Source organism: Labrus bergylta, chromosome 9 (assembly GCF_963930695.1).
Source record: "Labrus bergylta chromosome 9, fLabBer1.1, whole genome shotgun sequence".
Lineage (NCBI taxonomy): Eukaryota > Metazoa > Chordata > Actinopteri > Labriformes > Labridae > Labrus > Labrus bergylta.
In genome coordinates, this window is record NC_089203.1 from 2,938,394 (window position 1) to 2,962,369 (window position 23,976).

Genomic DNA, 23,976 nt, shown 5'->3' on the forward strand with positions numbered 1-23,976 from the left:
GTCCTGGCACGAGCGGACAGTGAAGGCGGCACGGTGTCAAGTGTAACCTGAGTGTAACGTGTAACGTGCCGGTCACGTGCCGGTCACGTGCCGGCCAATAGAAAGCTCCAGGTGTGGCCACGCGCTACACAGTAGCGTCACAGTGCGCGCGAAGACAACAACGGTAGAGACGATGGAGAGCAAGCAGAGTCAGGTAACTGTTTGTTCTTGTGTTTTCTGTGTCGCTTCTGTAAACATGATGGTTTGTTTACTAAACCAGCCGATGTAAAGAGTTACAGAGTCAGTGTGGCGGCGGCTCGAGCTCCGTCTGCTTTGATGCTAGTTTGTATCGCGCGCTGTTTACAAACTGGCTACATTTAGTCAAATCTTCCTGGAGGACCAGAGTCTCTGTCTTTCGCCTTTTCTCCTCCTGGGCCTGCTGTGACTGTGTCTGACTCGGTTCAGTCCCACCTGCTCGTTAGGAGAACTCACCTGCAGTGTTTGTCTTAAACACACACCTGTGTGAGGCAGCTGTGTGTCCGCTTATCACTGTGTGTCCATATTTTCTAACACATCTACAGCTAACATGTCTAGTTAACAACCACAATGTGTACTTCACAGACGATGATGACACAGTCTGCCTCAGTACAGGTGTGAAGGATTTGAAAAGGCCTTCACTAAAGGTGACTCTATTGTCCATGATGCTTGGATACTTTTCAATCCCAGGTGTTTAAAATGAAACAATCACAGTTACTTGATGAGCGATAGGTAGGTAGGTAGATAGATAGATAAAGACGCTACACCTTGAGACAGGTGAGGAGTTCATCAAATAATTATTATTACAAGCCAACTGCTGCACGTCTAAATAGTTCAAATACACATTCACACATTGCCCCCCCCCCCCCCCCCCTCTTTCTCTCTCATTACAGCTTTATGTTAAATGAAGCTTCAGATCTGATGTTTTTAAAATATATCATCGTCTTTAAAATATTGCATTGATGTGAGATAACACCTGGTTTTAAAAAGTATCATAGTGATTAAAACAATGTTGATCCCTAGGTCCTTTTCTTAGGTTCATTCTCGAAAAATGCATACCCAGACTTAACGGAGTATATCTCTGCAGCCACAAACATCCTGACATTACCAGTGCAAAGTGTGAGCTAAATAAAGTGAAGTAGAGCAGAATTACAGAGGTTTTAGTACAGGCATGTTCAAGCGGAATTTATATATTTTTTTATATATTTATATTTCCACAGGAAATTTTGCAGTTCCGCTGTCAGATGTTAGCAATTCCAGTATCTCTGGTACAGAATAATACTTTTTCCTTCCTCTCTGGCCGGATATTGTTGTGCGCTATGCGTTCTGGAGTGCGATAATCTGCCTGTGAGCCGATACACAAAATGTTATCTCTGCATCCTATTGGTTGATTCAGAAGCCCAGCCCCCCTATGGAAAGCTCCAGCACTGTAGAAGCGAATGTAACTGAGTAAATAAATGTCATTACAACTATTGAACCACTAGATGGAGACAAAGACCGCCTTTTCCAAGCGCGCGCGCATGTAGCTATATGTGCAGCAATTCCTCCCTTATGCTGTGACAAATCGAGGTAGCGAGGCCTGAATAGTCTCAAATTTACCTGTACTGTACTATCAATTACATGTGGATTTATTGGACCAGGAAAACGTTTGATTGCAAAAACAACAAAGGTAAGACAGAAATTTTGGTTGTAACCGGAAAAAGTGAATTTTGCTTTTTCTGTTTTTTTGGTGTTTACTCAGGGAGATTTGGTTTCTGAGTGAAAACAAGATACTGTTAGAATCTATGGAGTCTCAGCTCTCATTCAAGTGGTCATTTGTGCATCTGGCATGTAATGTAAGATAGTTAGGTTGCTGTGTTTTAGACAATAACTGTGTTTAGACGAAAAATGCTTTTTGACATTTCTTCAGGCTGTTGTTTGGGGTTTGAGTTGTGTTTTGTTTTGGTGGAATTGTTCTTGCTTGCTAGTTAGCTGAGCTTTTAAGGATTACAATGGTGTGTCATATGGCCCTGAGCATGTATGTTTACATGCCATCTGATTTGAACTCTTCTGTGGAGGCGGAGCTGCCGCCTGAGAAGGGGGCTATAGTGATCAACAGGTTCTTAGTATAAGTCTTCATCTGTTTAAGTCAAAGTTGCTGACTCTCGTTCAGAATCAATCAATCAATCGATCAATATTTCTATAGCAGGTGCTCCTTACTCATGGTTAAACAATCATTAGCGGAGCATTTAGCAACATTTAGGACTTACAGTGCCAAGACAAAACGTCCCTTTTAGAGGCAGAAATGTAGCTTCACTTCAGAGTTAAAGGAGAACTCCTGGGTTCCTAACAGAGGTTCTAGATGCCTGATGTGTTGAAATTCTTGATGAGGAATAACCCCTTGAGACGTGTCATCTCATTTTCCAGGGGGTCCTAGAATATAGAAATGTACAATTAACAGACAAAAGTAGACGGGACGTTTAACAGCACAAGACAAGAAAGGGAGCGGCTGTGGCTCTGTGATGTAAAAGTGCTTTAAGTTGTCAGAAGACTAGAAAAGTGCTAAACAAGTTTAAGTCCATTTAACAACAAAAAAACACACAAAAACAGTTTATATTAAATGATGATAGGGAGAACATCACCCGGGGAATCTACTCAAAGCAGAGACATAAGATGGAGTGGATTGTCCTCTCACAGGTCGTCAGCGAAGACAGTGAGACATAAACACAAACTTAATAATCATATTTAGGTGATGCAGCAGTGTTATCATGGACAGTTGCAAACGGTTCTGAGATAAGAAGACGAGGCTTTTTTGAACAGTTAAACTGACTGGATATTAACAGGTAAACTATTCCAATCTGAGGGAGCTTTAAACATGACGGCTACTGGAAGTGAAACAAAGAGCAGGGAGGAGAAAAGTACAACGAGCTGTTTTAGATCAGGAGGGAAATGAATGTTTTTGAATATGAACTGTAGCCAATAGCGTTGTCTTCTGATTGAGGGAGCAGGTGAGATGAGCTCTAAATACATGTTACAGTGATGAGTAGTGAAGGGACAACCAAGAATCAATGTACTAAATGTACAATGTACAATGTACTAAATGTACTACTATTGTAAACTACACTGAGAAGACAGAGACCTGATATACAACATAAGCACAGTCCATTATCGGTAAAACTTTTATCCGTCCAGTAAGTGCGAAACAGTTTGGGGAACGGTACAGAACGTCAATGCCAAAGTAAATTTTCTTACAAAACAATCAACATGTTGCTTAAATGTCATAACTTTAGAAAATCATGTTCGTCATTCAGGCAGGTTTCTCTTTGCTCCGACAGTTTTTAGAGAGAAACAAATCCAAAGGAGAACTGTTGATTTACTGGAACATTTTCCTATGAGGTCGATGTTTCTATTTATTTTTTTAATAAACTACAGTTTTGATTAATTTAAATAGTCAATAGTCACTAGCCCCCTCCTCCATAATCCCCCCCCCCCATCTTCATCATAAAGAGTTCATCTTCCCTTCCTCTTTTAATCAAAATGTTTCCCATGAATTGTTCCCTCTCCTCAGGTGCTGAACTTGGAGCGTGTCCAGGAGCTGGAAACATGGCTGAAGACGACCAACACCAAGCTGACTCAAGTTAACGGCCAGAGGAAGTACGGAGGACCTCCTGAAGGTGAGAGAGGACACCACAGAGCAGGGAACCAGGAAAGATACAGGGACAATTATATTAGAGACGCATGTCTCCCTCATGTCTCCCTCGTGTCTCCCTCATGTCTGATGTCTCCCTGGTGTCTCCCTCATGTCTCATGTCTCCCTCATGTCTCCTCTCTCAGTGTGGGATGGCCCCATGCCAGGAACTCGCTGTGAGGTCTTCATCAGCCAGATCCCGCGGGACGCCTACGAGGATCTGTTGATCCCGCTGTTCACCTCTGTGGGGCCCCTCTGGGAGTTCCGGCTCATGATGAACTTCAGCGGTCAGAATCGCGGCTTTGCTTACGCCAAATACGGCTCGCCGGCTCTAGCCACCGACGCCATCCGCTTGCTGAACGGCCACATGCTGGAGCCCGGCTTCCGTCTCAGTGTCCGGCGCAGCACAGAGAAAAGACACCTCTGTGTGGGAGAGCTGCCGGCCTCCACCAGGCAAGAGGACCTGCTGCAGGTACAAACCGCTCTGTGACGATATATACTATTTTTATTTACAGCTCGGGGAGAAGAAAGAACTGACACGTCCACGGTTCAATACTGCTATAAACATATCAAGTGTGATAAATAACTATTTAATAGAGCATACTGACTATTTGTCAGGATGGGATATGCCGTGCCAGGGCCAAGGAAGTGTACCGTGTCTGAGCTAGGGTTTAATCCCGGGGGATGGGATTCCCTGGAAATTTGATTTAAAAAAAATAATAATTAATACACACCTCTATAGAGTGCCACAGGAATGAGTCTTAAAACCCAGAAGTAAGTATTGAATGTGTTTGTGGTTAGACTCCTGAAATAAGGTCTGTGGTTAACACAAGCTGAAGAGATGTTGGTGTTTTGTTAGACCACATAAACTACGTTAGGTAATACCCTCACTTCACGTCTTTAAAAAGGCGGTTGCTAACAAGTGGCTAAATGTGACTACAGTGGTTGTCGGGGACATTAAACGTCATCACGCCGGACACAGAGGGCGGGAACTCTCTCACTAGTCGGAGATGTCTCCTGTAGGTTTAATCTTTAGGTTAAGGTGAATATTATGTTAGTAAACTATTTCTTAAACTACGTGGATTAGCTTCGTCTGAAGCACAACGCTAGTGACGTCACAATCTTGTAGCATAACATTAGCTTTTTACTTCTGTCGGCTGCATTAACTCTTCAAACATCATAAAAATGGTGTTCATCTGTGAAACTTATCCTGCTGAACAAAACGCCTACGCTTCAGAAACGTGCGTTTGCCACAGAGCTTATTTTCCAAAATCCAATAAAAAAAATTAAAAAAAAATCCCCATAGGCGAATTCTAGTTAGACTCCATGGTGATGATACTTCTGGGTTGGCCTACAAAAATACGTCTTATGGTTTGTTCTCCATTGTAGTGAGAGGGAGAGAGAGAGAGAGGGAGAGAGAGAGAGAGAGAGACATCTGCAGTGTATGTACAGTTTGAGCTGTGTGTAGTAAACGACCCAACACCTCATGAAACTTGCTGCACCCCAGTTAAACTGACGGGGGTTAGACCTGAAGTTGAGGGCTACAACTTCGGCCCTGGAGCAGACCAATAAGTCTCCCTTGTGTTGCTTAATGCTTAGAGCTTTTCAGAAGAGAAGTCACAGACAATCCATGTGGCATTTCATAATTAGTAAGTGTGCTGCGTGTCACGCACGCAGCACACTTGATCACGCAGCACACTTGATCACGCAGCACACTTGATCATTGCAAACTGATAGCCTGTGTTGATGGACATAAACTGTGTTCTTTTGCCATAATAATGATTAAAAAAATAATATACAAAAATGTATTCCCGGGAAATTGGTCGTCTTTTCCTGGGATCTGATCCATCTCATTTTGGGGAAAAATATTAAACCCTAGTCTGAGCACAGTACGGTACACTGGTCTAACAAACTGGACTTAGGGGTCAAACGTGCTTGAGCACGCTACGGATTGCCAAGTGTGAGTGCGCCCTAAAAGAACACAACAAAACTTTGTTTGCAGGAATCGTGCACAGCAAATATAAAAATATATCCATAGATATGAACACATAGAAAGAGTTGTGCTACAGTAAATGTTTGCGACATGTTCCCTCCTGAATCAAAATAAATCCCAAAAAGTTTTTCACCACTAGTTTGGCATTAATGAATCTGAAGGCAGCTGAAGGTTAGCTTGAGCTGCAGCTACTGTGCATGCTGTTGGACTAATCTATGTACGTTTGTGATCATTAGGGGGAGATAGCGAGGTGGACTAAGTCGTCATCATCACCATGGTGTTAAACTTTCACACACTGACACGACACGATTCAGACTCAGTCTTTTTTTTATAGAAGAGACACGGACAAACGTTTTCTTTGAGGACAACATTTAACTGTCCCAAAAACAGCAGGCTGTTGATGACGTCAACATCGGGTTTTTGGTGACCTTTTATAACCTTTGGTGTGTGAAAGTTTGTTTTTAGAGACCACTTCTCTGAAATCTCTGAAAAAGAATCTCTTAAATAATTCTGCAACATGTAAGGCTGGTGTGCTATAGGACACGGTGTCTTTTCTTTATTCAATGTGTTTCCACACAGCTGAAGTCTTTGACATTTTGTCTTCCCTTTAACGGCCAAGGTGAACTGAAGTGTGACGTTCAATGACCGCTGTGAGGTTAAGAATATCAGGTACCCCCCCCAAAATAAAACAATGAATATTTGAATCCCGAAATTATTATTATTATTATTATTATTATTAATAGTAATATTATTATTATTATTATTATTATTATTATTATTATTTTTACAGCGAAAGTGAATGTCTTTGTGAATTGTGTTTGTTCTCAGGTTCTGCGTCTTATGGCGGACGGCGTGGAGCGAGTGTCTCTGAAGGCCGGCCCCGGGATAGACGGGGTGTCAGCTATCGTGGCCTTCTCATCACACCACGCTGCGTCCATGGCCAAGAAGGTGCTGGTGGAAGGTAGACACACTGAGTGATGCTTTGTGACCATGTCCTTCATAGTTTCTGCCCTCGCTCAGCTCTTAGTAGAGTATGTTAACTTAGAATCACATAAATGAGGTCTTCTTTAACCTCGTCAGCTCAAAGTGCTTTTACGGCTCTGACACACCGAGGAGATCGTCGACCGTTGGTGAGCGGTCGTCGCCCTAGTTTTTGGGGTGTGTTCGACTCCGTCGCTACCCGTCGGCCTTTTTTTGGTCGATTCCACATTTTGAATTACCGTCGGCAGTCGGTGAGATGAATCTCTCTGATTGGCTGTTCAGAGGTTTCATTTCTCTCCAGCTCTCCCCTCAGGTTCTGTAAAGCCCCTTGAGCATGCCGCTGTAGTATCCATGCTTTCACCCATGAGTGTGGTTTCTCCTTATTTGTCTCCTCAGCCTCTTCTTTTCTTTTTCCACTAAAAGATCAAGAACTGACAACACCAGATGCAAGTGAGGCAGCGCCCCCGGCGGCCTTCATCGCTAATGGTTCTTTGCCGTCTGCTTAGTGTGTCAGCAGGTCACACCTACACATTCACACTGTGATGGTAGAGGCTGCTGTGTAAAGAGTCCATCAGTATTAACCAAGGGGCAACCTCCGGTCTCGAAAAATGAAGCCTATGCGGAAGTACAAAAAACTGCAGTTCCTCGAGGTTCCGCTTGAGGCTGGTTGCAGAAGTGCCGGAAGTGCCATAAGCCCACAGCCAAAAAAGCCCGTTTTTACCACAGGAATCAACATGTTTACAGCCTGGTTCAAAAAACAAGATATATCTGATAAGTTGACGGCCCCTTCTCCTCACACTGTAGGGGGGTGAATTTTTTTAAAACTCATCGGATTTTATTCTATTAAGGAAAACGGCTATGCCCATATTTGGTTGTGTCAGATTTGATTGACAGCTCTGCGCGCTGCATCTGTCAGGTCAGCAGGTCAGGAGGCTAACAGCTTGATCCGTTTGATTTCTCCTCTTTTTTACTTCGTTTGGAGAGTTTGTTTAACACATATCTGACAACATACATGGCTTGCTGTGCGGTTAACAGACCATCCAACAAGTTGATGCTTCAGTTTTTTTCGGTAAGTGATATAGTAGTGTTATATTTACTGTATACTTGTGTGTCTGTATTTATATTTACGGACCTAGCTTGTTTAGCATTAGCTTGTAAACCAGTCAGCTAACTGTGTAGCTCATTATTAACGGTCAATGGTTTAGAAATGTTTGTTGTTAAGATGTTGAAAATAATGAGTTTGTGTGATGTTTGAAGCTAAAGGTTCACCTCGGTGGTTAACCACAGACTGTAAATATGGTTATCTGACGTTATGATGAATGTTATACTCCACGTAAATGTGGACATTAAAAAACAAACTTTGTGTAGTAATTATCCGTCAGTAACATAAACTGAACTCAACTGAACCTAATTTGCTGTGTAGATTATAGAGGATGACATTAAAGTTACATGGTTGATGTAATGTCTTAAGATTTGAGCAAACTGTTAAATTAAAAAACTTCACTTTGTAAGAGCATCTGTAACCATTAAGAACTATATTAATAACCATATTAATTTTTACTGAACTCGTACACAGAATATAGCTGTAGAAATATAAAATATAAATAATATATGGAATGAAAATAAGATATAAAGCACATAGATATAAAGTATAAGAAATAGTTTGAAGAATACAGCCATGTACTGAGCTCATGTTAATAATAAATGAGTTACTGTATGTTCTGTACTAAAGCACAGAGAGTTGGGACCTGTTAATGATTTAAATAATTCAGGTTATATTTGTTTCATGTTAAGATGAAGTACTATCCACAATAAACTGCTTAATTTTTCCTCACAAAATCTGAGACAATTTGATGTGGAATATCATTGTGAGTGAGAGAGCTGAAAACAGCATGATTACAATAATGTTTATCTTCTTAACTTTGAATAGATGTTGATTACCTGAATACTGTACCTTTGTTGTCTGGGTAGTACACTGTTGAATTTATAAATGTGCTCTTACACACAGATGAATACAGAAAAATAGATGAGAACAAAAAAAATGATTTAATGAATAACTGATATTTTCTCTCTTTCTTTGTCATCCTGAAGACCCCTCACTAAAAGTCCATGTTCTCCTGGATCCATGTCACATGCTCGAGCTTCTTCTGAATGACATTTCAACAGTCAAAGTTCTGCTGAGAGAAGATGGCCAGCAGATAAGACGGCAGTACATGAAGGAGCTCCACAGGCTTCAGGAGAAGGAGGAGGGTTTGCACCTTGGAAGACTATTCATGCTGTTCAAATAAAACTAGATCTCCTCCAAACAACTTGCAATCAAACTATTTTCTTCCCATTTTAAAACCCTTTGTCCAGTTTAGATGGGAGAAGTTGATATTGTGTGATATTGATCTGGGAAGACTACATTTCTAAATAACTTTTAACTGTGTTTTTATTCACAAGTTATAGATCTTATTTACTCTCCATGTATCTTGATTTAAGAATGGGGCTGTGTTTAAGGGCAAATTTTTGCAATGACTCTGTTCCATCCCACTTTCAGAAATGAACTACATTAGTATTTATCAAAAGAATAAGAAGTTGTGTAAAAGTAGACTTCCTTCCCTAAGCTATTGAGTTGAGCATTAATGCACATTTTAGTCTTGTCATTTCAAATCTGAAATGTATACTCATAAGTAGACATAAAGGAGTGCATTTATATAGAAATATTTATTTATTCTGAAAAACAACATTCAAAAAAGTCTGTTTTTACTGCAGAGATGAACATGTTTACAGCTTGGTACAAAACAAACAAATAGGTGTGATTAGCTCATGTGTCGTTGGACACACACTGTACGGGGGGTGAATGTTTTGATGACTCATCAGTTTTGATTTGATGAAGGATAAGAGTTATTCACAATAAGGCGTGTAGCTGACCAGCTTGACAGGCGGGCGCGGTGTAACGGTTTGTCAAGAGGTTTAAAACCCGTCTCAGCTCCAGCTCTCAGCCTGTGGGTGTCATCACTCAGGCCATCCGGGGGAGACCTCCCTCACAGCGAGCTGTTGAAGAGAAACAACTGAAGTCCACCCCAGAAGAACCAACAAATGTAGATGTTGTTGAGGCTCAGGTTTCTTCCTCTGTCTCTGCAGCTCTCTGGGCACCTCGACGGACAAGTCACCAATAATCCACACTGTGTCTATAGGAGAAATACAAAGGTGTTCAATTAATGCCTCAGACAAGACAAAATGTACAGTTAACTACATGTGACAGCTCAGGCTGTTTTTTGTTATGAGCCACATCTGCAGGAATAATATTGAGGTAGCTGCAACTCATAATAATAGATGCCAGTCTTAAACACTATTTTTTCTAATACTTAAAGTTTTTGGTGTGAAGCTGACACTGTCCACAGACTCCATGACTTCACAGGGTTCAATAGAAAACAAATGTCTTATAATAAATACTAAATCATTATTTTTCAATTGTCATGTTCACCTCATCGCTGTTGACATCAGTAAATATAAGACACAGACATTCCTCTTTTTGTCAGAACAGTAACATGAACTGTATGCTTTGTAATATTGATTTCTTCTGGATGTCTCATATTTATTTACAGTTTATGGATAAAACTTTGTTAATGTATTTCTCTGCTGACACTGACAAAGTCTAACTGCTCTGACAAATAACTAATAACCATAGTTGTATATTTAAAAAAGTGTAGTTCTAAGACTTTAATTAAATATTTGGGTTGAATATAATTAGTTTTAACTGTGTTGTATAAAAGTTAAATGTTAACTTACTGTTTATAGAGTTTTCTCAGGACGAGCAGGAATAGAGGATGATAGCAGCCTAGCTGTTAGCTATGCTGTCAAGTGGACTGCTAATGTCGAGCTGAATGGGCGGAGTTAAGTCCCGCCGGTCCCGCCTTACTGCTGTTGTTAGCTTGATCCGAAGTTAGGTTGAAACTGCAAATCCAATATGGATGCGGCCGTTGATTGGACTCATTTTCTGCCTATGTCACAGACGGGTCAGGGTTCGTCCAGTAATATTTACAGTCTATGGTATTAACTCAATCTATTAATTTGTGATTCATTGATCTCTGTTGTTTGGTATATCAGATACATGTGTCGATGTTTACATGAAGCAGTTTGATTCTGATCAGGCTCTGGTTATTTGTAATCACAGACACAGAGAGTGACTGTCCTCCACTCTGATCACTGATAGTTTTGAGTGATTTGTTAAAATCTTTTCCTCCAGCTTGAACAACAAAGTATAATCTGTTTGTGGGTCCTCTGAACCAGCAGCTTCTCAACTGTTTGTTTTATTCCCTCTCTGTTGCGTCTGCAGCGTTCAAGAAGCAGTTTTCTCTGACTGTCTCAATCAAGTGGCAATCGACTGTGAAGGCGAGCGAAGGCGAGCCTCTTCCGCCATCGAAACCTTCAAAGTTCGTCCTGCCGTCGCCCCTGAAGCCGCCACGCCACATCCTGAACTCTCCTCGCCCCTCTGCCCTGCCCCCTCGTCTGGCTCGCCCTCCATCCATCCCTCCAGGTTTCTGCAGAGCTGTGGGACGACCCACTGCCCCCCAGCACCATCACCCTTCCCGCTCCACCCCCGTCCAGGGTCCTCAGGGGCCCCCAGCCCCCTCTGTGTCCCCCGTGGTGCAACTGTGTAAGGTGTGTCCCATGGAACTCCTGTGTAAGGTGTGTGAGGCGAGCGGCGTGGGCCAGCCGCTCTTTGAGATGTACTTCAGCCACACTGGGCCTGATGGATTCCTTTACTTCACCTACAAGGTGAGCATCCCCGGCATCCCCACGGCCTTCAAAGGCCTGGTCATGATCTTGCCGGGACCCTCTGAATCCACCATGTTGGAGGAGGCTCGTCGTGTTGCAGCCCAGCAGGTTCTGCAGAGTGTGTGCAACAAACAGGTTGCTCACTGATTGGCTGATCCCACACAGCACTGTTTGTTGCTCTGTTTCTTCAATGTTATTATATGAATGTCGTTTGTATATTTCTGCATGTTTTTATTAGGCTGAAGTAGATATTTGTTTTGGTTTTCTATGCTTTGTGTTATGCATGTTTTTTAATGTTTGTTACTGTTACGTGTGTTCCTTGTTTTAACTAAAAAAGATTTGACACAAATGTGAAATGTGTTTTTTATTTACGTATGAAAGGAAGGATGAGTTTTTAAAAAGACAACAAACAACCACTTTAAAATGTTCGGTCTGCCAGCAGCTAGTTAGAGCTCAAATCATTTTGTATCATGCAGCTGAATGAAAAATGTTTGTAAACGTTCACATGGTTGGCTGGTTTCAGATCATGTGACTCCAGGTAAATAAGGTAGTGGTTGGTAACCCTCCCAGCATGCACTGTGGGAGTGATGGTCAAGAGGTCCTGGATGTTACAGCTGTTAGTTTACTCCAGAATGTTTCCACATGTTAACACTTTGAAGGATTAGATACTCAGAGTGAGTGTGGTAAGATTACTTTTGAAGTAAAACTCTGATAAATAAATAATGAAACCAACAAAAGAACCCGAAGCAGACTGAAAGGCTTCACACCAGCAGAGGGCAGTGTGTCAGACTCTTTACAGGATGTGATTCAGAAACCGCCTCAGAGGCCGGCCGTCAGTACGTCTTTGTACAAACACATTGCATCTGTAACTGTAATAGTAGTGTTCCAGAGTGAGAATCCACATTGCAGAAGCAGGTGAGACACTGTGCTAAACAAGGGGAGCCACACACACACATAGGGCTGGGTATCGTTAAAAAATGTCAATACCAACACCGATAACGATACCTTGACTTGGATAACGATTCCTAAACGATACTTTTTTCAATACCAATTTTATAAAAATCCATTTTAACAAAACAAATTACATTACACATTATGATACAAATCTTTGGTTTTGGCATTTTAAAACATTCAAAGCAGTTTCATAACATGAGAATATAAACCATTTTACCACACTGTGCTTTAACTAAAGTTGTCTGTTTTGATCTCTTGACATGTTTCTAAACTTCACGATGCACACTGTAGTCAAGCCTCTCAAAACACAACAACACACACGTGTGCCCCGTTTGGATAAGCAGCCAATCACCAGCATTATTAAATCTTGCAAGCATGCTACATGCTTATTGGTTCACTGACGCTGATGCTATTGGCTGCGCTCCTTTTCAGACATCCGGGGCACAATCTGGCGAGAGGTGATGACAAGCAGCGAAGGAGGATGATATAGTTTAAACAAGACGAAGTTTAAATGATATGCAAACCATCAAACTCCATAGGTATCGAAATTTGGTATCGAATGACAAGCCATTTTTCGATACTCTGCCGTATCGAAGCAATTCTATCCGTGCTAAAAAAGTATTGAATTTGATACCCAGCATTTAATAATGCTGGTGATTGGCTGCTTAACCACACGGGGCACACGTGTGTGTTGTTGTGCTGCGCACGCACACACACACACACACACACACACACACACACACACACACACACACACACACACACACACACACACACACACACACACACACACACACACACACACACACACACAAAAGCTTTAATGTCAGTTTACAACGAGTCTCTAGACCAATAAAAAGCTCTTGTGAGGAACAGTGTGTCACTTTGTGTCGATCTTGGTGCCCCCCTGTGGACAAAGTGGAACATGCTGGTTTATGTTTACTGTTATAGAGGAACAGAAAAATCAATAAAGGGACTGTTTTAAATTCAATCCAGTCTGGTTAGTTGTTGATATACACTACAGCTAAGCTGGTCAGCCAGGTCACTCCTGGGTGAAACACCTCAGTACAAGAACGTTCTCCTTTAACAATACTTGATAATAAAACTATTTTATGAAATCAAAAACAAGAACCAGTGGTTCGCAACTGGTGGGTCAGGACCCAAAAGTGGCCGTTTTCAGTGGGTCCTGAATGTGTGTCTGGAAGAAACATGCTGTCAAAAAGACAGAGGTGCTTTTTTTCTTTACCAGTTTTTCATTCAGTTTCTTTGGATGGCTGTGGTTCTGGTGGTAGAGTTGTCACCTCTCAACCATAAGGTTGAGGGTTCGATCCCCAGCAGAGCAACATGTCCGATTCATACACTTAACCCCGAATTGCTCCCGCTGCTTCGGTGGTGGTGTATGAATGGGATTATTTACTTCTGATGATACTACATAGTGATCTCTACCATCAGTGTGTGACATGTGGTGTGAAAGACCTTTGAGTAGTCAGAAGACTAGAAAAGTGCTTTATAAGCTCAAGTCTATTTACCATTCTACCCGTATGAGGTCCAAACGGCACAATTTTAAGTTAAATTAAACTGATACAAGAAATTTGGATCGCGATTTCTCATGGTGGGTCCCGAGGCTCGACCAGTTTAGAACCACTGCAGAAGCAGACTCATGATGAACAGCTGTGTGCAGAGACTTTGATGGGGTTGTGAGGGAATGGCTGTAAAGAAACAAGGAGGATTGATTATGTTCATTTTAGAGGTTGAAGTTGAGCAGCTCTCATGATGCATTCAGGTGCTGCTCGGATGATCCTGGTTTCCTAGTCGGGAAGTGGTTCTTCTGACTTCAGTGTGTTCAACATTTTTTAAAGTTAACTTAAATATTTACAATATTGACAACAGACACGAGGCTGATATTAACAGTTGATGCATGCACAGAACCTTGTAACAGTCCACACATGTTCTTCTGTTTCCAGACAAATGATGGATATTTTTATTTCAGATTCGTGAGCGTACAGACACAGACAGTTTCTGTTTCTTTGAAATTAACCCGATGAAGACAAACTGATCTCCTTGTTCACTTATTACACTTTCATAGTTGGGTTAATGTTAAAGATTGGTGAAGAGAGCAACGTGAAATCATTTTTACACATGAAGTAAAGTGGGACTTCTCAAAAAACGGTATTTCACGCTGAGCTGGTTCTTTTTGATTTGCTGATGGTTTTCAGGCTTCTCTTTGAATAAACTAGTCAAACTGTAAACAAAAAACGTTTTTATGAAGCTAATCCTTTAATCTGAAGATGAACTACAGGAGATCTGAGTCGACTGTAACTACAGAGACCATTCATGACTCTCCAGTCAACCACCTGACTGAGAACATCAATAATATCTTACATTCAAATAGTATCTATTTATCCAGATATCTCTGTACAGGCTGTTAGAGAGCTCTTTAACCCTGAACCAGGATTTGTTTCCTGACCGAGCGGGGACACAGCAGGTCAGGGTGAAGAGGTTTCAGACAACCACAGAGCTGTGTCTCCCAAACATCTTTCAGGATAAAATACCGTTTATAAAGAAGTCCATACAGGCCAAACATCTGTCTATCTTCCTGTTCACTGCTCCGTGTTTCTTTAAGAAGCACATCCTGTTGAACTCACGTCCTCTCAGCATCAGTGTTCTTGTATCAGCCTTCATGAACGCACCAAACGGTCTGTGTGGCCGCTTCAAGAACAACAGGGATGGAGTGTTGTCAGGGCTGCACGATGTCCAACATGCTCGAGGACCAGACGAGACCGTGTTCCTGGTCAGGAGTCTGCAGAGTGTGTGTGTGTGTGTGTGTATATGTATGTATGTATGTATGTATGTATGTATGTATGTATGTATGTATGTATGTGTGTGTGTGTGTGTGTGTGTGTGTGTGTGTGTGTGTGTGAAGCAATCGGATGATGTGGCAGAATATGAAGGGGGGGGGGGATAGACTAGGCCTCAGATGTCCTCCTCCTGATCTCAGCTATAAGGTCTGCTCTGGAAATATCAACCTGTGGTGGGAAAGAAAAACAAACCTTTAGAAGCAGAACATTTGACTTGAAGCAGAAAACAAACTTCCTCATGGGTCAATATAATCACATCACCTGTTTACTTTTATCTATAGATCATTTCGATGATTTCATTTGTGCACACTTGATTCTTCCTCTGGGACTTTTCCTCCCTTGAAGATCTTTAAAGCTAGAATGGCATGCGATTAGACGCCTCTGAGTTTTTGTATTCATCAGTGTCTCCATTAGATGGACAGGGGTTTGTTTGTAATTAAGTGTTAAAAACAAAACAGAGGAAGTAGACCTTGGTGTGTGTGTGTGTCTGGATCGTACCTCGTCTCTGGTTGCCACCACTCGGAGTTTGACCACACCATCCTTTAGCTCCTGTTCTCCCAGTATGGCCACCAGGGGGATCCCAGACTCCTCACAGTGCTGCAGCTGACTCAGCAGTTTGGGGTTCTTCTTGTACATCACCTCTGCCTGATCATACACACACAGAGGCGCACACACACACGCAGAGACACACACGCAGAGACACGCACACACACACGCACGCAGAGACACACACACGCACGCAGAGACACACACGCACGCAGAGACACGCACACACGCACGCAGAGACACGCACGCACGCACACACGCACGCAGAGACACGCACGCACGCACGCACGCACGCACGCACGCACGCACGCACGCACGCACACACACACACACACACACACACACACACTTTAATGTCAGTTTACAACGAGTCTCTAGACCAATAAAAAGCTCTTGTGAGGCACAGTGTGTCACACTGTCAGGCCTCTTTTAGTTCCTTGAAGGTTTCGTCCTCCTGTTAGTGAAGAGTACCACCTAACAGCTTACATGTCAGTTGTTTAACAGCAGACACAAATGATGGGGCTAACATTCACTAGACACAAAGAACTCTGTATCTGAAGGCCGCCGTGGGGACTAAAAGTTAATGTAAAAAAGGAGCAGCCTGTAGTCTAACACATGAGCACACACACACACACCTTAATGCCAGCGTTCCAGAGCTCAGAGACCAGTTTGAGTTTCTCCTCCATCAGGTTCTTCTGAGCAGACGCCACCATGACCTGAACCTCTGTGGTGCGAACCTTCTCTGCTGAGGCCTGCAGACAGAACAGTTAGAGTCCAGACTTCTCACACACTCATAATTTTATCATCTTATTCAAAACATCACCTCGGCCTTCTGCTCCATGATGGAGAAGACCCTCTCGATGCCGATGCTGACGCCCACACACGGCACTTTCCTTCCTTTGGGGTCAAACATGCCCACCAGGCCATCGTACCGCCCTCCGCCTGCCACGCTGCCCACACTGACACTCTCCTCTCCGGGGGCCCCGTTTTGGGCTTCGGTGCACACGGGGGCCACACCTGCCTGCGTCAGTACCGCCTCATAAATGATTCCTGTGTAGTAGTCCAGACCCCGGGCCAGACTGAGGTCGAACACCACCTGGAGGCGACAGGAGGGGGGAAAAGTGGAGGAAAGGTAGAAGAGAAAGATGGTGGAGAAGAAAGATGAAATCACACAAAGAGGGACTTGAGCAGGAGGTCATTTGTAAAATGAATAAAAAATATGATCCCGCATGATAAAAAGAAGTTTCTGGCTGCCTGAAAACTTCTCGTCTCACCTTGTCTGTGACCTGGAAGAGCTGCAGGTAGCTGAAGAGCAGCTTTATGTCAGACAGGCCGGCACAGGCCTGCTTACTCTGAGACATTTTGGGGTCCTGAAGGAGGCGCTCTGCGAGGTCCATTCCTCCTAAAGGATAAACACACTTCCTGTTTACACATGCAGCACACACACAGAGTGTAATATTCAAGCTGATAAACACTCCTGACATGTTCAGGGCGTTTCTTCAGGGCTGCTCTTCACACGTGCACTCCTGAAAATTCTTTAATGCCTACATTGCTTATTGACACGTGTTCCCCACAGCGTGAAGCAGAGAGTCTCAGGAGGAAAAACAAAATGTAAAAACAATGGTGAGGAAATCCAAGAAAACAGGCGATGCAAAGTCTGGCGCTGTAATGACATTTTAATGAGTGTCTTAAAGAGTCTACTGGTTAGCAGATAAGATTCATTAGATGATCACACCGGTCATGTGATATAAACATCATCACCTTCAACCTCTCGAGCTGAATGGTTCTGAATATTCTGCTGCGTTCACACTTCAGCTCACTTCATGCTGAAATGTTATTTTGGGGCTGGCAGGAAAAAGTCCCAGTGAAGTCTGGGTGACCCCTCTATGTGCATGCATGAAAACAGACTAACCGTGTCTGTCCGCTGTTTGGCCCTAAATATTAGAAATGTAGCAGTAAACAACATCAGCTCTTTGGCTGCACTAACAAGCTTTAATAAACATGCTGCATTAAAAAAGTATTTAGAGGAGAGATGTATCAGCACTCTTTGTGTGTCAGAGGTGAAGTCCACCACAGAGTGAGAGAGAGGACAAATCAAACTGAAACAGACTATTCGTCTTGAGTAATTAGATAATAGAAGTCACTTCACTTCTTCAGGGGTTCTAGTTAACTGTAGGAAACAGCTTTTTATTTTTTTATTTTAAAGATATTTTTTTGTTTTTTTTGTGCCTTTAATGGAGAGATAGGACAGTGGACAGACCCGGAAATCAGGGAGAGAGAGCAGGGAATGACATGCGGGAAAGGAGCCACAGGCCAGACCCGAACCTGGGCCACCCGGAGGTTGTTAAAGCTGTTTCTTTTTCCCAAGGACACATCTTTAAGAAACTCTCCGATAAATGAAAACTACCTGAGCAGTAGTTTATGGTTCGATACTAAAGTATTTGAGTAACTGATCCATCACTGATCAGCACACAGTTTTCTCCTGCCTGCTGAGAGGACAGAGGCTGGAGATGTCAAGATGTGACACTTCCTGTGTGAATCGGGGGGGGGGGGGGGGAGTCTCACCCTGCATACTGACGTACTCCCCGATCTGGTCCGCAGCTTCCTCCGACAGGCCCTTCTCGTTCACCATCTCCTTCTTCACCTCCTCCCAGGGCAACTACATTTAGAAGAGAGAAAATGACTTCATATAACCATGACGGTCAGTCTCAGGGCCCAGCTGTTACACTGGATCAGAATTATCAGATTTGGAAAATTCACTTTTTTCTATCACGGATGAGGTGATCCATCAGACTTTCATCCTGACGTTCACAGGTATCAACCTGATCCAGACTATTAGAAGCCCCATCCAGACTGCTGTTTACGTCCCTGTGATGTTTCACCTTCAACATGAGGTCATGGAGGTGTAATGAGGGGACAAAGTGAGCCCCCCTCTGTAGAGGTTGTTACAGAGGCGTTACAGGGATCAGCTGATCCAGCAGGGGAGCGTAGCGCTGTGTGTGTGTTCACGTCTGAATGTGTACGTATGTGGAGCTCATGCTGTGCCATCCCCTCTCGTGCTTCCACAACACAGTGAGGTAACATGAATTCACAGACTGGGACCCCAGTATTACACTGCTGATGAGTCTATATGAATGTCTGACGGCCTGATGACGGTGGAGCTTTGTTACGGCGCTGTAGCTGGATTCTCTAAGGGCTCTAAAACAGGGCTTCATACTACAGACTTTGGCACCCCCTGGTGACACAAACAAACTATCACAGCCTCACGTTTCCTTTGAGCTCATACTGTATGTTTGATACTGAAGCTATTAGGTGGATTACGTTTTCTTTTTTAAACACCCCTAATTCTACTTTTTCTACCGTCACTGACGCTACAAAGCATTCCAGTGCAAAATCTAAAAAAACATCTGAAGCATCAACATTGGTGTGAACGTTTTCTTGAAGATTTTGTGCCTGTAATCCGGCGTGAATCCGCCCTCTGCTGGGATCAGGATCATCCAGATGTGTTTGACCAAAGTATAAACAACACAGACGGGGGGTTAGATCTGGATAAAAACAGGTTTGGATTAACTGATCTTATCGGACTTTGTAACCTTTTTTTTTCTTTGCAATGACCTGTTTTTTAAAGGTCCGATAGTTTAAATGTGCTCAGATGACTTCTGAACATCTGGACTGTGGTGTTCATAGCAGTAGTTGAACCACATCGACCATCAATGAGAACTTTCTGAGTTAGGGTCGGTTCCATTTGCAGAATGAAATCTGTTTGCACAGCAGGACGCGTCCGTACCTTGTCCAGTTTATCCACTGTCGAACAGATTGTGCGGAACTTGTCGTCTGGAACGCCACACACGGCAAACATCCCGTCCAGGATGCGTCTGTCGTTGACCTGGAAACAAAGAACATAGTCAAAGCATCAACTCCTACTGATCAAAGTCTGACCACACTTCCTGTTCAGTTGAGAGCTCAGGAACGGTGACGAGGATTTTAATGCTTTTCACACCAAACTCGAGCAAAGATGAGATGAGACTTGGATCTCAGGTGAATGAACGTGACAAACCTTGATACGGAAGTCTCCGAGGTCCAGCTCACTGAGGATTTCATAGACGATCTTCAGACACTCAGCATCAGGAATCATGGCGTCGTACTGCCCCGCTATGTCAAAATCCTGAAACACACCCCAAACAATAATTACACTTCTAGTGCAGACAAATCAGGTCAGTTTCCAAAAGGTGTAACAAGTCAACCAGCAGGAGTGACAACAAGACGACTCACACATTGGTAAAACTCTCTGTAGCGTCCGCGGGTCATGGCTGGGTTATCACGGCGGTAGACCTTGGCGATGTGGTACCGTTTGATGTTGGTTATCTTGTTCATCGCCAGGTAGCGGGCGAAGGGCACCTGAAGGAGGTCTGGTCAAGGACAACACACTTCTCTTTGCTCTCGACTAACGAATGGAGTTACAACTTCCATCCATCCAATCTGTGTTCCCCACAGAATGACAGGGTCTTGGTCTTTTCTCATACTCGATCCCTGAATGTCTTTTTCTATTTCTATTATATTATCCAGAAATGTCCAGGTGTGAAAACAGCTTTAGAGATTGAAGGATACAGTGAGGTCATATCTGAGCGACAGCAGCTCGCCGCCTTGATCTTTGAGGTCGTAGATGAGCTTTGAATCTTCTCCGTACTTCCCCGTCAACGTTTCCTACAAACAACAACAACAATTTGTTTGAACGTGAGATGATTTTAAAGTTGAAACTTAAGTGAAGTTAGTGTGAAAATCCACCTTCAGTTCAAAAACAGGCGTGTCGATGGTCTCGGCTCCGTGGCGTTTAAAGCAGCTGATGATGGTGTTGAAGACTTTCTCTCGGATGGCCATCTGTTTGGGGTTGTAGTCCCTCGTTCCCTGTAGACAAAAACATTTACAGTGTTTCACTCCCAATATCTTAGCTTTCACCCATTAGTGCGGTTTCTCCTTATTTGTCTCCTCCACCTCTTCTTTTCTGTGGTGACCGAGCGGTGTGAAAATGGTCTTCTCGTATCATAACAACGGACTACCGCCACCGCCACCGCCACCTGGCATGGAGAGTTGTTTCCTCTCACGCATGCACAGAACTGTTCGGCTGTAGTCTTTGCGGTGGCCGGTCGGTTAATCCATTTTTAATCGATTAAATTCTTAACAGTGATTAATCATTAACATCCCTAATGTGAACAGTAAACGTGTGTTTGAAAACAGCAGCACTTCGGTCTTACCTTTGCTGTCTTGAGGACAAACTGATGTTTGACTTCATCTCCTCCTATCTTAGCCTTCAACTCCAGCAGTTTGGCAACTTCTTCATCGATCTGAAACACACACACAATAAGAGGTTTGTGAACATTAACTGACAAGTGTCATTTCATTGGTTAACATCAGTTAGAAAAACAGAAAAAAACTATGAAAGAAATATTGCCTCACAGTCTTACACACGGCACCACAGGCCTACCTGAGCCACAGTGATCCCAGGAGATGTGCACAGAGCGCGAGCACGTGTTGCAGTCCGACAGCCCACCACAGCAAGAGTACGAACACAAAACATGCCCAGTGAGTTCATCCCACGGCAGCGGGGATTCAAAAACATTAAGGTAAAAAATGTACGTCCAAAAATTGGACAAACAGAAGTTCAGGAGCGCATCATGGGTAAAAGCAGCCCGGCCACAAAAGCCAATCACAACGGTCCGAGGAAGGTCAGCGAGGGAGTGAGTGCAGCAGTGAGGTCCAGGAGGAGGTAGATGATGGTGATGATGAAGGGCGAGGCAGGCCGGGGGCGTCCAGGGTCGGGCAGGAAGAACAGGAGAAAAGTGGTAAGCAACCCTATCACTAGGGGAGGGCGTGGCATGATGCATCATCATCATCATCATCAGCGTGGAGGACAGAACACGAGATGTAGCAAGTCAATCAAAGCAGCGAGCCAAACACAGCCCGCCCCCCGCACACACACACACACACTTTGGTTTTAGCACGGTTCATTTGAGAACACTGCAGCCTTTAACGAAACCACAAATAAATATACAATGACACATCGAGGCAGACTGGCGACAGATCACCTGCTCTGAAGTGAAACGACCAGACAGAATGAAGCTTCTCTAAAATATTGGGTTGTTCTGATACCAGTGTCAGGAAAGTTTGACGTTCACTCTGGACAGGAAGACTGACATTACAGTGACACAGTTTATCTCTGAGATGTTGGGGATGTAACGATTCACTCAACTCAAAATGAGACTACACAGTCTCTTTACCATCCGAGGGTAAACAAATAAACATACTGAATATAGTGAATCAGAGGGGATTTAGAAGTCGGTATACCCTGTGGAGACTGAAACAATAAGTGGGGATACTCCGTGTACCTGCACTACACCTCTGAGTCTTTATAAACTGTGTTTGGTAGATTTCTCTTCACACCTGTCAGATGTTGCATCAGCTGTTCTTCCTCGTTGTGGATGAATAAGATAAAATTGATCAATTAATGTATTAAAGTGTTTCATGACAGGCTTGTGTTAAACGTTGTTTCTCTACTTAAATTTGCTTTTAAATCGGTTCAGTAAGATGGTGTCTAAAGACTGTTTAGCTCCAGTTAGCGTCGCAGAGGCTAGTTAGCCGCTACGTCTGAAGTAACTGGTTTTAAGCTAGCAGTTAGCTAGCAGTTAGCTAAAATGAAAACACTGTACAGGACAAATCGAAAAACGTTCCTTTCTAACTAATTAATGAATAGTGCCTCTCATTAAATCTGATTAAGTAGCCGACTTGACAGCTTCTCAAATAGCTCGAGGGGCTGACTTTTGCTTCATTTTAAAATCCTATGCCAAACCACGCTCAAATCCAAAGCTATTTAACATTGAATCAGTTATAAATAAACACATACAGGGAGTATAATATTAACAAGGACATCCTGTGTGATCTTGGTTTCTGACAGACAATTCGGCACTTTCACAACACAGCTAATTGTTGAAGTTAAACAATAACAGCTACAGTATTATAACTGCGCATAAAGTGAAACGAGGTTTGGTATGAGACATCTTTTCACTCCTGCAGAATGAATTAACTTAGTCTTTTTTATGGTACCTGGCGAGCTAGGTAATTAAACTAAAGCACATTCATTTGATTAAGTATGTGACGTAATGGCTTCATCACTACTGAGGCTGCTCTTCTGTCATTTCTAGACCAACGCCAAACCCCGCTCAAATACTAAACAATTTCACATAAACTTCAATATCAACGATCACATAAAGGCTCTGTGATTTAAAGAAGGGTGTCTTATAGGTTTGAAGTTCCTTTTGGAAAATTCGGCTTATACTAGCAGGAAAACAATGTTGGAATTAAGGAATAAAAATGACAATTATGTGTTTTGTGGGATGTGGGTTTAGCTCCGGCAGACTGAATGAAGTTCAGCACATGTACAGACTTCACATTAAACTATCTCTGTTTCATCTCCTCACCTGCTCTTTGCTCGCCTTCTCTGACTTCAGCTTCCGAACGACTTCACCTTGAGTTTTAATCGCCTCTTGTATCTGTGCCTTGTCCTCCATGGTGTTATTTTGATTAAATTCACCGGGACGAACACAGCAGCTGTCTGCGAGTTTGCTGTGGTGGTGCAAAACGGAAACGGAAACACGTAAAACCTCTTCTTCTTCTGTTGTCATTCATGCTCTGTGTTTTACCGCCACCTACTGGTTAGTACAGTGAATAGTAAAGTTTGGTGTTTTCATGTATTTATTATGATTTTTAAGATTTTTAAAACATTTGCCGCAAGTAAAATATATTTCGCAGTCCCTGAAAATATGTTTGTTTTTAATGTTTTTGTGTTTAAATAATTTTGCATGTAGTGAAATGTTTTTTGCAAAAATTAAATATTTGCACAGTTGACCTTCAGGGCCACCATATTTCATTGTTTGAAGATGCAAAAAATAATGCAGAGAAAAGGCAAAATATTAGGAATGAACCAAAAAAAAGAAAACAAAGAGAAGTTGTAAGGAGTACACACAAAAGATCTCTTTGAATAATCACCCCAGTTAAAGGCCCTGTATTTACTAGCCCGGTGTCGCTGCACGTTTTGACAAATAAAGGCAGCTTTCAGTTAGAGCCTCAGATGCATTAAATCCCTGTTTCCACCAAGCCGTCCGGTTCAGTTTGTTTTCTGTATGGTATACATTTATTGGCGTTTC

The 23,976-nt window shown here is 42.8% G+C and overlaps 2 protein-coding genes across 3 annotated transcripts; one reads left to right on the top strand and one right to left on the bottom strand.

Annotated features, from left to right (window-relative positions):
• The first annotated feature begins 77 nt into the window (after nt 1–77).
• Nucleotides 78–11,776, top strand: dnd1 (DND microRNA-mediated repression inhibitor 1). The gene is made up of 5 exons (XM_020647812.3): nt 78–193; nt 3,563–3,668; nt 3,829–4,154; nt 6,504–6,636; nt 10,978–11,776. The coding sequence occupies exons 1-5, from the start codon at nt 173–175 to the stop codon at nt 11,565–11,567; spliced, it is 1,176 nt and encodes a 391-aa protein (XP_020503468.1). The 5' UTR covers nt 78–172; the 3' UTR covers nt 11,568–11,776.
• Nucleotides 11,777–14,997: 3,221 nt separating this feature from the next.
• hars (histidyl-tRNA synthetase) lies at nt 14,998–23,419 on the bottom strand. 2 transcript variants are annotated; one of them, XM_020647778.2, is made up of 14 exons: nt 23,251–23,405; nt 21,261–21,634; nt 21,031–21,120; nt 20,564–20,683; nt 20,387–20,482; nt 20,051–20,176; nt 19,836–19,943; nt 19,566–19,664; nt 18,344–18,437; nt 17,053–17,180; nt 16,602–16,874; nt 16,414–16,530; nt 15,731–15,877; nt 14,998–15,400 (listed from the first exon to the last, which is right to left on the bottom strand). In XM_020647778.2, exons 2-14 carry the CDS (start codon nt 21,393–21,395, stop codon nt 15,341–15,343), a joined length of 1,593 nt encoding a protein of 530 aa, XP_020503434.1. In that variant the 5' UTR covers nt 21,396–21,634; nt 23,251–23,405; the 3' UTR covers nt 14,998–15,340. The 2 variants fall into 2 exon arrangements, with proteins under 2 accessions (XP_020503434.1, XP_020503435.1); XM_020647779.3 differs by lacking the exon at nt 21,261–21,634 and having other exon boundaries at nt 23,251–23,419.
• Nucleotides 23,420–23,976: the final 557 nt, after the last annotated feature.

Excerpts from the sequence above, each read along its gene's own strand:
- dnd1 (XM_020647812.3), top strand. The coding sequence starts at position 173 with ATGGAGAGCAAGCAGAGTCAG. Across the intron at positions 194-3,562 it reads TGGAGAGCAAGCAGAGTCAG|GTGCTGAACTTGGAGCGTGT; the intron begins GTAACTGTTTGT and ends CCCTCTCCTCAG. Across the intron at positions 6,637-10,977 it reads CAAGAAGGTGCTGGTGGAAG|CGTTCAAGAAGCAGTTTTCT; the intron begins GTAGACACACTG and ends TTGCGTCTGCAG.
- hars (XM_020647778.2), bottom strand. The coding sequence starts at position 21,395 with ATGTTTTTGAATCCCCGCTGCCGTGGGATGAACTCACTGGGCATGTTT. Across the intron at positions 17,181-18,343 it reads GGAGTACGTCAGTATGCAGG|GAGGAATGGACCTCGCAGAG; the intron begins GTGAGACTCCCC and ends TTTATCCTTTAG. Across the intron at positions 16,875-17,052 it reads TCTTCCAGGTCACAGACAAG|GTGGTGTTCGACCTCAGTCT; the intron begins GTGAGACGAGAA and ends TGTCGCCTCCAG.